At 39.0% G+C, this 13,882-nt stretch overlaps 2 protein-coding genes across 18 annotated transcripts in view; one reads left to right on the top strand and one right to left on the bottom strand.

Annotated features, from left to right (window-relative positions):
- Positions 1 to 289: 289 nt before the first annotated feature.
- Positions 290 to 9,995, bottom strand: LOC117816126 (SWI/SNF-related matrix-associated actin-dependent regulator of chromatin subfamily E member 1-like). Of its 10 annotated transcripts, XM_034688254.1 has the most exons (13): positions 9,907 to 9,994; positions 9,549 to 9,810; positions 8,765 to 8,815; positions 8,062 to 8,105; positions 7,434 to 7,467; positions 7,205 to 7,309; positions 6,087 to 6,167; positions 5,621 to 5,752; positions 5,240 to 5,411; positions 2,829 to 3,001; positions 2,608 to 2,709; positions 1,820 to 2,081; positions 290 to 1,474 (listed from the first exon to the last, which is right to left on the bottom strand). In XM_034688254.1, the coding sequence occupies exons 4-13, from the start codon at positions 8,091 to 8,093 to the stop codon at positions 1,269 to 1,271; spliced, it is 1,299 nt and encodes a 432-aa protein (XP_034544145.1). In that variant the 5' UTR covers positions 8,094 to 8,105; positions 8,765 to 8,815; positions 9,549 to 9,810; positions 9,907 to 9,994; the 3' UTR covers positions 290 to 1,268. The 10 variants fall into 10 exon arrangements, with proteins under 10 accessions (XP_034544145.1, XP_034544150.1, XP_034544146.1 ...); XM_034688259.1 differs by lacking the exon at positions 7,434 to 7,467 and having other exon boundaries at positions 7,211 to 7,309; positions 9,907 to 9,995; XM_034688255.1 differs by lacking the exon at positions 9,907 to 9,994 and having other exon boundaries at positions 9,549 to 9,838.
- LOC117816124 (zinc finger protein Aiolos-like) overlaps positions 8,919 to 13,882 on the top strand; it is a 40,270-nt gene continuing 35,306 nt past the window's right edge. For 2 of the 8 annotated variants that reach the window (XM_034688250.1, XM_034688244.1), the window contains exons 1-3: positions 8,919 to 9,302; positions 10,761 to 10,869; positions 11,348 to 11,388. The gene's annotated coding sequence lies outside the window, so the exon portion shown is untranslated. Of the gene's footprint in view, positions 9,303 to 9,385; positions 9,559 to 10,729; positions 10,870 to 11,347; positions 11,389 to 13,882 lie in introns of all 8 variants that reach the window. The other 6 variants (XM_034688249.1, XM_034688248.1, XM_034688245.1 and 3 more) reach the window with 6 other exon arrangements.

Below are 13,882 nucleotides of genomic sequence, written 5' to 3' on the forward strand. Positions count from 1 at the left end.
AAGCTCTGCACTGAAAACAGGAAATCAGAATACTTCCATCTCATTGTACCCACTTCCCTTACCTGTAGTGTGCAAAGGAAAAACTTGCTTTATGCAAACTGACAGTACACATCAATATGAAGAACATTGTTTTTTTTTTATAATACACCAGGACTGCTTACAAGTAAGCACATGTTCTTCAAGCACTTTTAGACATCTAAAACATGAAATTTATATATATAAATTTTAGCTTTAGGAGAACGTTAGCTCACAGGAACCCTTTTTTTGTAAAACATTTGATTGAGAACTCTTTCAGGGTAGAAAAGTTTATTGGTATAAATATGCAAAAGGAAAAACATTTTAAGACTGCATGTTAATGACTGTTGTTCAAGCAGTTTTTTTACGACATGAAAATCCATGTTAAAAGCAAACCTCATCACAACTTGTACACAGTTACGGTACATTTAAAAGTTTACTGCTGAAAAATTGCAATATTGATCATAACACAGATATGTTCTAAGCGTACTGCTTTTGATTTGATTGACAGCTAGCAAACTTCAGAACACTTGTAGTCGGGCATTGCACAGCATTGATGATCATGTGATATGCTCGTGAATGGACCAGGGCCAGGCCCAGGGTGACCAATACACAAGTATCATATAAAGGCTAATAATAAATAACAAAAATAACTACCACTACTGACTGCAAACTCCTGAGACAATACTGTCACTGTAATACTGATACAGAGAGTAAACAAATAATCGCCTCCTGCTCCACTCTTCACAAGTATGTACTTTAAAAAATTACAACATGCAAACATAGCGACGAAAGCAACGACGACACTACAATACATAAGACAACGTTAAATCTAACACTGAACAATGTTTGTGTCATGTGACAGCTTTTTTTTCATATAATTTTTAAACGGTGCTGATCTGGGATCTGCCAGACATAGTGCGAGAGATATGTATCGATATGTGCTGAGGAGGGCCTGTATGGGTACTACTTAATGGCAATGAGGCCTGTGAAGACAATATAGTGCTTTCACATGGGCTTTAGTAGCACACGAAGCAGCCTTTGACCTAAGACTTGACCTCTGCTTCATCATTCAAGTGCTTTGCATTTTTCATTGATTTGTATTTAGGGCATTTCTTTGTGTCGTCAAACATTGACTGTTTAAAACTGAGCCCATCTGATGCTCTTCATATACTTTAACAAAGTGACATGATACTGTGCAATACATATTATCAGAGGACATCCCGCTGGTGGTTGACAGTCAGGTGTAGGACTCAGTGAGCTGCTTTTGCTTTGCTTGGCCCCTCTGATGGCTCACTTGTAGGAGCATCTTCTGTCTGAGCAGAGGTGGTCTCTGAGCCTGTGTTACTGTCGCTGGTGCCCTCCTCCATGGCTCCCTCTGGGACACTCTCCTTGTCTTCTGATGCCACCTCCTCACTTCCTGGATGGGGCTCAAGGTCCTCTGGGGCCTTTGGCTTTTCTGAGTCGATGACATAAAAATGATATAAAGCTCTTAAAACTACACTTTAAAGCCAGATGGCCCAATGACCTTGGAATACACACACACATGAATAACACATGTAATTTCTGAACTTTTCAGTTAGGATGAATTCGACAGTTAAACATTGTTGCAGATTTGACTAAAATGTGGATGTATTTTTTATAATTCTCCCTAAAATAATAAGGGATTTCTCATAGGCCTCAAGAAAAAAGCTCTCAGAACTAAAGCTGTCTTTTAATGTTTTGTGCTGACATCGTAAAGCAAGGAATTCTGAAAATTTAAAAAGGATTTAATTGGACCCGACAGCACAAATAGAAGCCTAACCTGGTGTATCTGTAGTGTTTGATTCTGTGTCCTCGCCATCTTTGCTGTTACTTTCACTGAGAGGATTTTGCTGGGACTTTTTGCCATGTGTTGCACAAATGTGTTTTTCTTCCTCTGCTAAGACACAGGTGGGGGCCTCTCTTGCACCTTGGTCTCCTGCATCCTTCTCTCTCTCTGCAACACGCTTGCGGGCTGCGTCTTCTGCTGCAGCTATTTCTGCAGAAATCTTCTCCATGTCCACTTCCACCTTCATACAGCAAAGCTTTAAGTACAGTAAATAAAGATTAGAATGGATGAAAACAACCAGCGCACTCTGTTATTTTTCTTCCTCACAAAGGTTACTGATGACTGGACGTGCATGTGCAGGTTTGACTCAGAGCAAATGTTGCATAACAGAGCTTGATAATGTAACTGAATGAGTGTATACTTATGTTCTAAACAACAATGCCTCAGTTCATGTTCAGTCTTGACTTCTCAGTCAGACTGCACACTGTAAAAGGCCTTGTAAAGGTTGAATGGCGCCACCTGTTGTTAACTGTAGAAAGTGCATTCAACTGCACAGTGCTGCATCTCATTTCAACACAACAGTTAATGTGGGGGCTACAAATTGTAAACGATGACAGATATATGATTGCCAGCACATGTGGATGGAGTTAGCAGCAGCTGGTGGCTGTAAGGCAGACGCAGACTGGCACACAACCAGAGCTGCACACTGTTAGGTTAAACATGCAGAATGAAGCTTGCGTGCGAGTAAGTGATGACCAAGCCCCGTGTAAAAGATGCCGTACCCTTTTCAGCTCATTTGTAAACGATTCTGTGGCTTCTATGAATTTTCGTTTCTTGTCCTGATGGCGGTCTTCAATCTGAAGCAACTCTGCCTCCAACTTTCTCTGTGATAAGAGACAAACAGGCACCACCATCATTATACTTCAACCCATGAAAACAAAGCTATCCGTTTGCTAAATTCAACCATGTGAATTTATGTGAAGACTGGGAGCTTTAATCCCACCTGGTGCACCATCAGAGACTGGACCTGGCGTTTGAGGACCTGCATGCGAGCCGTGGTGACGACTGACCGCACATCTGGCACCACGCTCTCACTGAGGATTTCGCTGATCAGGCGGTGGTTGCGTTGGAAACGGGATGCAGCTGAATGCTTTATAGAAAAGCCGTCGTCATAATCTGCAGACCAGAAAAAACATCTGATTGTTTTAGGAAATAAATGTTTACAAACCTGTCAAAGGTCAGAGATGTGTTACCATCTATGACTACAGCAAAAATACTACATAACAGAATGATGCAAACACTGCTGTATCATGACACTATAAACACATGGAGGATATTGCTCAATATTTATACTGAGATAGAGTTAATTATAGGTCATTATGGCGAAATACATCCAAAGGCAAAGCAGGGCCGTTATTGTTAGGTGAATTGGACAAGCAGTTAATTATAACCCACTGTGTGTGGACAGATGTGGTCTGCAATTTTCATCAGTCAGCAAATGTTTATCTTCGTCTTAAATGTATACCTCTTTTACCATTTAAATACAGGACAGTGGTGCAGGGAGGTAAAAATCCAAATACAGTTAACTTATATGTTTTACAGACAATAATCATCCCTAAACCATTTAGTCAATTTTTCCATGCTCTGTGGTGATTAAAAGTCAGGTCCAGATGGATTTAAATTGGTTGTTTTATTTAATGTAATTTTGAGATGCATTCAGAGAAATACACAGCTTCAAATTTGTGCAACTCTGAGTGCAGCTTATGATTGACCTGAATTACAGAACCATCATCTGGTCCATTTATATCTGAGAATTCTTTGCCGTGCCCCTCCTTCTCTCAGGCTTTGGATGTAAAGACAGAACAGTACATGTACACAGCTTCAATACATAGTCAGGTAAAAGAATATAACTGAACATAAGACCACAAATAGGCCTCATTGACATTTTTTATGAAAAACAATGTGTTTCAGGCAAAATAAACTTTTCAACAAAAGTTCAGTAAATTACAGCATTAAAAAGTCATTCATAAAGAGAACACTGGTGTAGGAAGAGATGCAAATATGAATCTAAAGAGGATATACAAGATTGTACTCAATACAAGTAAATTCATATCTATGTTTGTTTACACAGCAACTAATTGTATGAAACATTTTTTAGATTTGAAGAAGACATTGGCCACAAATGCAATGACTAATCTAGTGGAGCTGGATATGCAGATTCATTACATAATGCAGTTTTTAGAAATGAAAGGTTCAGTGTGTAGTTTTTCAAGCTCTAAAAGTGTGTTGCACCTGTGCTGCTATGCACCGTGTGCACCTGTGTGTGCAGCGTGATATTTCCGGAGAGCAGATATGACTCATCTGCCACCATTCTAAGGTACCTGCTCCTGTTAGTGGTCTGACACCACAACAGGAAAACAGTCAAAGGTAATACAGTGTGATTGTAGTGTGTTCACGAATGTAGTAGAATTCCATCTTATTCATGTTATGTTTTTCAACCTTTTCTTTAAGTAAAAACCTGTCCCTCTGTAAGACTTGTCGTGTTTTACTAATTTCAAAATAATACCTCATATTTTTCCAATAACATTACATCCATCCACATGCAAAAAGTTTTGACAAGCATAGTTTGTTTTGCGTCATTAACTATGATCAGATGTCCTATTCACGAAAACGAGCACATAGACCCCTCGTTTCATTTTGACTTTTGGTCGGCCGCTAGCCGGCACTTAATCTCTGTGAGCTGTTTGGATGCTGTTAATAACAGAACTGGTTTATGGCAGCAGCTTAGTGATGGATCTCTTTAAGACTGTATTCATTACCACAGACTCTGAATATGTAGCCGCCCGGAGAGCTAAATCTTATTTAATCACTGACGTACGTGCGGTCTGTTGACAACATAACCTACTGGGATAACAGCTCTGACATTTTTATAGACTGGGGTGTTTCTAAATAGAAATTGGTTTTATCTGTAGTTTTCCTGTACATCATTATCTTCCACTGTAACCCTGCCAGACCCCAGACAAGCATCATTTCCTTGAGGTGGGTGTAACTCAAACGTATTCTTCTGGGTTGTGTGTCTAACGTGTGTGTGCGTCATTCTTAAAAACAACAGAGAAAAGAATGTAAATTTTGCAATTATGTCTAAGCCAATGCCAAGAATACCTTCATAATGTAAACAGTTTAGCAAAAACAAAGTTAATTTTTTTTCCATTGTGCAACTTAAAGGCAGAAATTGCTTTTCAAAGGTGGCATTACCAAACATGTGGATGGTTGTAGCAGTGGAGGAGGAGGAACAAAGATAACAGTCTCTCAGTGTGCGGACTGGCAACTCTGTGTGGTCGTGCTGCAGTAATCACAGCTCTGTCACAGTGCTCTAAACCTTGGGAGACAAAGCATTTAGCTGAGTGGCCTTACCATCTGGATCCTCCGCTGGCTGAATGCTCATGTAAGGCTCGCCCTTGTCCAGTCTGGACTGCCTCTGACGGCTCTCTTCTTCCAGAGCTGCCTCGGCTCTGCTCTTTGCATTTACGTAGGCCAGGTAGGCCGGCGAATTGTGATAGGCCTTCATGCTCTCATTATACTCAATCTACAGTGGAAAACACGACAGAAATGACGAGGAAACAGAGAGGGCAACCAGACACAACAAGTGGACCCTTGTTTGAAACAACTAGGGCAACATAAGGAGGGAGATTAACTCAGGACTGTTAGAAAGGAAGGAATGATGACTGGAGGGACCCACAACTGTTGGAGACCCATCAGTAAAACTCAATAAACATCCCTTATAAAACAACCAACCTTCTCTGCTTCGTAGTCATTCAAATAATCCTGTTTCTCCTCATCAGTGAGGTCCCTCCACATGCCACCGATTATCTTCCCAATTTCCCATAGCTTCAGATCAGGATTGGAGGCTTTTACTTGATCCCAAACCTGGTGATGAGAACCAGACATGGGTGTGGGGTTGGGTTGGGTTGGAGGGGCTATAAGTGGTTATCTCTTTGCAGAGAGGTCACAAACCAGAGGAGGCCGTGTGCTTTAAGCTCCTTCTCCAGGCTAAAATCCCGCTATGTGATGTGGACAGTCTTACCTAAGTCTTGGCTAGGTTAGCCTTCACACCTACCTTATGTACAGCTGTAAGTGTCTGAACCAACAAATACATCTAACTGAATCTGAGCTGATTGAAAAAAAAATAAGTGAAGCATTCCTGTCTTCCAACAGAGCACATGATGATATAAAAGGAAGCAGTCACACACTATGTACTTACCTTACGACTATATCTCATATATGGCATCAATGGCTTGTCAGGTGGCTTGGGTGGCTTTGGGATATTTATTCCAGAGGAAGTCTGGTAAAAAATGCAAAGAAAGGAAGAAAGAAAGAAAAAATACTTCAGGGCATGGTCATTTAGGGCATGGTGTTTAATGATCAGAACTGCATTGCAGTGAATGGTTGTAAACAAATCTACCTAAAAGAAACTTGGAATCAAATAAATTAATTTGCATCACAGTCCGTTCTTCTCTTTTCCATTAACTTCATTTAATTAATGTCAGTTTGAAGCCATACACGCGTCAGGAACCCCACAGAGTACCGAGTACAGAGTGTGAAAAAACACAACAAAAATCTCACTTAAGCCGAGATTTACCCATAATGCCATTATCAGAGTCAGCCAACCACAGCTTGCATGCAGTGTCTGAATTACTGCTCAGCGGCCAGAGCCATGCTGAGCAGCGAGTCTGCAATGCCATGGCAACACTGATGGCATGGGTTACTTAACATGGCTGTCAGAAATGCAGACTTTTGAAGGCAGGTGGTATTTGAATTGACAGATGGACTCTTAGCCAATCTGTACTGTGATGGAAGCAGCAGAGGGAATTTGGGATGACATAGATTCAGTCTCAGAAATGAAATGAGTCCTCCTTCTCATGGTGACTGTTTTGCAGCATATGCTCTTTGGACAGTGAAAAAACAAAAAATATATCTAATCTCATTTGCTACAAACAAAGCAAAGGTCGATCTTGTAGGAGTTTCAAATGCTGTCGATGATCAGAGAGACTTTTGCACTCTTTTTTTTACAAGGCCAGCAAAATATCTGTCTTGAACTGTAAATTATCTGCTCCAGGTTTTCATTTCTCCAGTTTGTAGAGTAAATCACAACTTTTAATGTTGTATGATCTTATATTGATTCTTTGTTGCGTTTCCTTACTTTGGGGCCATTTCTTGGCTGCTGGCCATTATCAACCTTAGATGGAAACAATGACCCAGACTTGCCTTTTGGCTTTTAAAATGAAGGCCTGTCTTAAAGATGACATAGATTAGTCCTTTCATTTTCTACCATTGTTAATGTCTCATGATATATAATTTTCAACATATTGATATTCATACCGTTACCCGACTGTTGCTGCTTTGGCTTCCTCCAAGTCTGTAGTTGTTGTAGGCCAGGTGGCTGTAGGGGTTGTACCCCACAAACCCGGTAGTGTTGGGCATTTGCTGATTAAATAAATGAGACAGAGATATGAATGAGAAATGACATAAAAGAAGAGGAGGGAAAGCCAAAACAAAAATTGAAGGACCAATGAAAGGAGCAAAGAGATAGCATAATAAAAAAACTTGCCTTGCATGCTGGGTCTCTAGGGACATCATATTTACTGAAGCAGAGGTGAATTAAACATGAAGCTGGTCTCTTTGAAAAATATGTCTTAATAAACTAAAAAATGAATTTCAAAGCTCTATTAACAGCAACATCAGCTTGACCTAGATATCCAAACAATATTTGATTGTACCAAAGCTCTAAGTAAACAAACATCAATCCATTTAATTCACTCTGTTATCCCATGACAATGAGTGATTTCAGTTATTTTCTCATGATCTTGACTATTTCATCATCTCAAACAGTAACACTGCTTTTCACTGTGATGCCTAGTTAATTTGAGTTCACTCAAGATCTCTACGCATTTTTCCACATTATCACTATTGATGTAATGTTACTAAACTTTCATCTTGTTCGATTCTATGTCCTATTTGCCTTTCTTATTGCATGGGGAAATAAGCTATGATGATCTGACATAATGGCAGTGCACACATTATCATGTGAAAACCAGCCATCTTCATGCAGATGGCGAGATAAATTAGTTGAGATGCTTAGAAAAACAACTAAGATTACGCATTATAAATTAATAAAATGTAATGATGCATGTCTGCTTAGGGCTTCTGTAGGTTCCATATTCGATATGAATACTTACAGTTGTAGGGGCAGGGGGAGGAGGAGGGGCATAGGATGGTCTTTCTATTGTGACAGAAAAGTTTTCAGACATGTCGTTATAGGCTTGATAAAAATAAGACAAAAAAAAATAAATCCTCCCAGCCGGAAAACCCATCATATTTTCCATTGATGTCTCATAAAGAAAACCTTGATATGTTTTCTTCTATATTTACTTTACTTTGACATTGCAATGTTTTTGTTTTCCTACTAAACCTGCATCCATCAAAACAGCAGATTGGATTTATCATTGCACATAGGAGATATCATCTACTACGGAAGAGGATTAGGGCCACTGAAAAAAAAAAAAATTAAGGTCCAATATATATTTCTTTATTATTACTGTTCTGAGAATAAAGTCAGAATTCTGTGAAAAAAGTCAGGATTCTGAGATTAAAGTTAGAATTCTGAGATTAAGGTCAGAATTCGGAGATTAAGGTCAGAATTCGGAGATTAAGGTCAGAATTCTGACTTTTTTCTCATAATAATAATAATTGAAAATATATTGGACCTTATCCCCCCCCCCCCCCCCCCCCCCCCGGGATTTAAATCAGAATTCCTAGAAAAAAGTCAGAATTCTGACTTTTTCCTGAATAATAATAATCAAAAAAAAAATAATTTTTTTTTTCAGTGGCCACCTACAGAGCTCACTATCAAACCTATAAAAACAACTCCCAGCTCCTTACTTGACATCTTTGCAGTGATGTGAAGCTGTCAGCCCATGACAGTCATTGGATCTGTAATAAAAAAAACATTTGCGTTTTCACATTGAATTGCATGTAACATTGTATGGATGAGCTAAATTGTGTTGACAGGACGGTTAACAGATTGCACAACACAAAGAGATGTCATTGAGGGAGCAGGGCAGGCTAGCATCACTGTTCACTTCAAGTTAGCTTGTAATAGATAGATGAATATGAACACTGATCGGACGCACCTCGCCTGCGACTGAATGTTCGCTCAAGAAAATGTAGCTGTGACAGTGCATGTGACAGATAATTGAATGACAATGGCTGTTTGGACGTGTAATAAGTGAAAGCATTGGTAATCGACCCGTGTTCTTGGTTAAATGTGTACCTTTATTCCACTGGCCACCTTTGACCGAGCTAACGCTAACAAGCAGCAGTTAGCAATGCTAACGTTATGAAGCTAAATTAGTTGTTTTTTCTACTAATCCAGCAGACGTCGATAAGCATAGAGCTTCAGTTTACATGTGACCTCAATGTAAGTACACTGTTATGAAGATAAGAGCTTATTAATAACATGGTTCGCTTAGCTCATCAGCATAATCACATTTATATTTACAGATGGTGTGAAGCAGGCTCGCAGCTACATAGCTTAGCTACTCGTATGACAAGAAAATGGATCATCGTCAAGTCAACAAGACACATTCTGAGGCACCATACATTCCCCTACATATTAATTATGACAACCAAGCAGATGCACTTCAGTGATAGCCAGATAACTCACCATAAAAGCCGTAAGTCCCAACCACAGAGTGTAGTTTTTGGCTTTGACAGGGAAGGCTAAGCACCTTGCTAAGAGAATCAGTCCCCCCACAATAAACGAATGAAATGGGGTCCACTCGTAAGATTCCTGCAGAATCTTCCAGAATTACACCCCCACCCTCTCCTCATTACAGCTGTTCCTATTGTCGATGCTGAGGCTCATCGCTCTGAACTGTCGCTGCTTCAGTTCTCACTCATTCTCTGAACAGCAGAGACATCTTTCTCTTCAGTCAGAGGGATAGAAATCAGAAGAAGACTCGTCAGAAACATAAAGTAGCCCTTGTACTCCAACATTTTACAGAAGCTAAAAGCTGACCTACATTATTTCCTGATCTGCAGATCTGTGACTCCAGGGCACATCTGTTCTCCTTCTCCTGACAGCTTACACTTATTATCTGCCTATTCTATTTTTTTGAATGGCAGGGTACCTCACAATAGGATACCTGATATATTGTCCACAATAAAAACAACATTAAGGTCTGCAACAGTTGATGAACTGCAAGACAATCATCCAGTTTCATATCACTATACCTAATCAACCAAAGAATAAAAAATGCCGCAAAAGTTAAACTGCAGGGTTATTGTCATTGGGGCCATTGCTCGGATCATGGAGTAGTGGGCTTTATTATTCAAATGTTTATGTTTGGCACCAGAAATAAGAAAGTTATATTGCATTTATCAAGATGACAATATAGAATCACATTTACATTTTGCCCCTACCTTAATATCCATATTAATGAAAGAGAGTTGGAATGGTTCATTATGTCACCATACCGTAAGTTGAATTATGCACGCTTCACAGGCTGCCAGGCTTTAGAGAAAATCAAGGTTGCCCTATTCACTGCTCCCTTGTTGTGAGAACTGAAATACTTTGCATTCTTGTTCACATTGTTCGAGAGCCGCCCAGGTCAATAGTTGTAATAGTGTGTTCCCTAAAGATCACAATCCAAAGCCTGTAGGATTTAGCTTATATCTCTGTCCATTCAACCTGAATAGAACCTGTTTTGGATGTGTTAATTGATTGTGTTCATTGTGACCCCGTTTCTCTCTGTTTACACTGCACACTTGAGAGCTTATTTTATTTCCGCTTGACCTGCACCTTGTATAATATGCAAACGGACACTGTTGTGATCTCATCTGCAGGTGTGGTGCTTTATCTTCTTTCATTCACCAGGCGATGGCCAGAAAAGATGTATAGACGGGACGGGGGTCGGCAGATTCCACATGAGGCGTTGGCAGGACTTTGTTTGGTTGTGGACGCCTGTGATGAAGTACATCTGGAGGTAGGGTGAAGGTCACATGCCTCCTGTAAGCTACTGTGCAGGTTTAACATGGACACTCACGCAGGGCCTCCCAAGCACAGCTGTGGGATGGTGGAAGCCCAGAGGCAGAACGGGGCCTGTGACATTTTGAACCAACCATAGGGAAACCTGTAAAGCTGTTCTGGTCATTTTGATTTGGACCCAGTTCTTAAGCCTGTAGAGCTCTCCAAAATAGACTCAGGCAGTGGAAGTAAGCAGACTTGAAAGTTTACTCTGGAGGTGGACAGTGGAGGTATTTATAGAAGCTGCTGTAGCCAAAGTATTGTGATGTATCATTCCAGAGGTATTCCCAGGACACATGCCTTGAGTATTAATGTTGACCTGGCTTTCTTAAACAGCACTCTCTTAACATATGTTAGATTTTAATGTAAAAGACACAAACAGTTATATTTGTAAACAGGGAAATACACTGTGCTGATTGTTTGTTCTCTGCCTTTAGGCTTAAACGTTGACATTTTCCCCATCTACTGAAAGAAATTGGTGAGTAAGCTCTGAAATACCCTCACATATGCTTATTTCTATGCATTTAGATGTAAAGTGCACCTGTAGATTGCAAATGCGCCTGCAATTCATTATAAGGTGTGTTTCTATGATACTGGCACAATGCAATGCTTGTGTTATTTTGTCTTTGTTTATAACTATCATTAAGTTCATGCTTTCCAAAAAATATGTAGTGCTTGCAGTCTCTTTCCAACTTTAATAAATAGTAATAGCATGATGTTCCAAATAACACTGCAAGATAGTGTTCTATTGTTCTAAGGTGTCAAGCTAACATGAAACATCAATTCAGCCTAATACAACATATGAGACACGCTTATGTTTTCATGTAATATTTACTAACCTTACAGTTAATACCTGTTACTCTAATCTTAATCCCCAACACTGTGCAAGCATAAAGTACGCACAAATATACACACAGCCAAACTTAAAAACATCTCATCTCACTCCATGACCTGTGTTCACTAATGTAATACCCTCTCCCCTTCCCATGCTACTTTGAGCCTCATACATGCATTTCCATAACTCATGAAACTTCTTTTTTTTCTTTTTTTTTCAGACATTGTCTTTCCTCTAATTAATCAATATCTTGTGATTTTTTTCCCAATAAATAAAAAAAACAGAAGCAATGCATTATTTTGCTTTCTATTTTCAGCTCCATGTTTCATAATCCCCCAACTATTTGATATATTTTTTCTCCTCTGTAATAAGACCAACCTTAAATGGTCTGGCACTAAATCACAGCACATTCAAATTTTGAGTAATCCCAGTTTTTAGCTCAAGCTTTCTAAAAATGCTTGATTTGTTAGTGCTGATTCCCTTTTAATGTTTCTAAATGATTGCACCTTAAACTTTGTAATTATAGTTGATGAATGTCATTGCTTGTGCTACTGTTTGTTGATCTGTAGCACAATGTACGAAAAGCTGTTCTTCCTTCAGCTAAATCACATACCAGTATTTAGAGATAAAAACGTAAAACTTATACAATTAGCAAATATAACTGTACGTTTTTAGAATAACAGCATTTGAATATTGTATGAACAAAAATGCAAACCAGTCGAAGGATAGATTCAATTTGAGAATGTAGTAAAGCTGCCTCACAACTCCTACCCATCCTAAAAACTCAGAACTTAAAGCTCCTGTGAGGAGTTTTGAACTTGTTATGAAATAGACTGAAATTACCAATAAGGCCTCTCTATATGCTACAAAAGCTGAAAAAAAAATACCATTAGCAACAAAACCGGAAATTTCTATATTGTCATTTTTATTGCCTGAGGCATATATATCTAAGGGTTAGATGCAAGACATGATGATCGGCAGCATCACAAAGAAACGGACTGTTTTTCCTTTTTCCACCGTAAATATACATAGTGAGTGAAATGTTGGACTGTTATCAAAAGCAGAACGATACTTTTATTTGGAAAACCAGACTTAAGCATGTACAGGAGACAGTGGGTACCAAAATCAACCCAAGCAGAAAGTTTCTCACAGCAGCTTTAAGTAAAATACACTGAACTATAATACATATTGGAAGAAATTAAATTGTGTGTAACGCTGGTAACCTAATCTTATGAATAGTGAACCAACTTTTTGAAAACCAAATGAACCCACACCAACCAAAAGCTACTTCATCTTAAGTATCTTGGGTAGATTTGGGCTTTTTACATTTTGTATGTTTGTATTTGCCTTTATGTGATCTTCCCAATTTGAGCATAATATTATACATCTGCATATTATATAAGCAGATATGTGATAAATCATATCAAAGCATTTGTGTTCCAATATGTACTCAGGAGTCTTTAGTGCATGTGGACAGTGTGTATACTGAAAATTGAAAGAGGACAGTGAGATATCTCAGAACACCTGGAGGGAGTTCCTTCAGATTCAGAAAAAATGTTTATTCTGGTCTCAAGGATAAACTGATAGAGAAATTAGTGCTATCCATGATTAATTGGTGGCTTCTTTTCTTTATGTTTTTTAAACCATTTGCAAGAAAGGACTTCCTACAATCGCATCTCCCTTATTCTGTCCCTCCTGTGATGTAGTTTGACCTCATCTCTTTGATTTATGTTACTATAATAGTTTTATTGTTTTTTGTTTCTTTTTTAATATATGTTTTGGTGCTTTTTATATCTTTATTGATAGGGGAAAGGACAGTGGATAGTGTAGGAAACTGGGAGAGAGTGGGGGAATGACATGCAGGAAAGGAACCGCATGGTGGATTCCAACCCGGGCCGCCCGCTACATGAGTGCGCAACTTAACCAGTAGGCCAAGTCTGCACCCACTGTTGTTTTGTTTTAAGGGTGATGCAGTCTTTAAAACATTTTCCACCTACATACATTTTTCTTCTTTCCAAGTCTTGGTGATGGATTTTAACTGCAAGTGAACAAATTCTAGTTTGTTAAAGAAAACAGCCACCTTAGTACTTATGTTTGCAGTCAATGTTAAATGATTGACGTACAATTCTAATAGAAA

This window comes from Notolabrus celidotus, chromosome 7 (genome assembly GCF_009762535.1).
Source record: "Notolabrus celidotus isolate fNotCel1 chromosome 7, fNotCel1.pri, whole genome shotgun sequence".
NCBI lineage: Eukaryota > Metazoa > Chordata > Actinopteri > Labriformes > Labridae > Notolabrus > Notolabrus celidotus.

What these genes read in the sequence shown, in the direction of transcription:
- LOC117816126 (XM_034688260.1), bottom strand. Translation starts at nt 7,462, where the DNA reads ATGATGTCCCTAGAGACCCAGCATGCAAGGCAAGTTTTTTTATTATGC. An exon ending in GCCAGCGGAGGATCCAGATG is followed by an intron (nt 3,002 to 5,239) that starts GTAAGGCCACTC and finishes TCTGGTCTGCAG; the next exon opens with ATTATGACGACGGCTTTTCT. An exon ending in TTACAAATGAGCTGAAAAGG is followed by an intron (nt 2,082 to 2,607) that starts GTACGGCATCTT and finishes CTGTACTTAAAG; the next exon opens with CTTTGCTGTATGAAGGTGGA.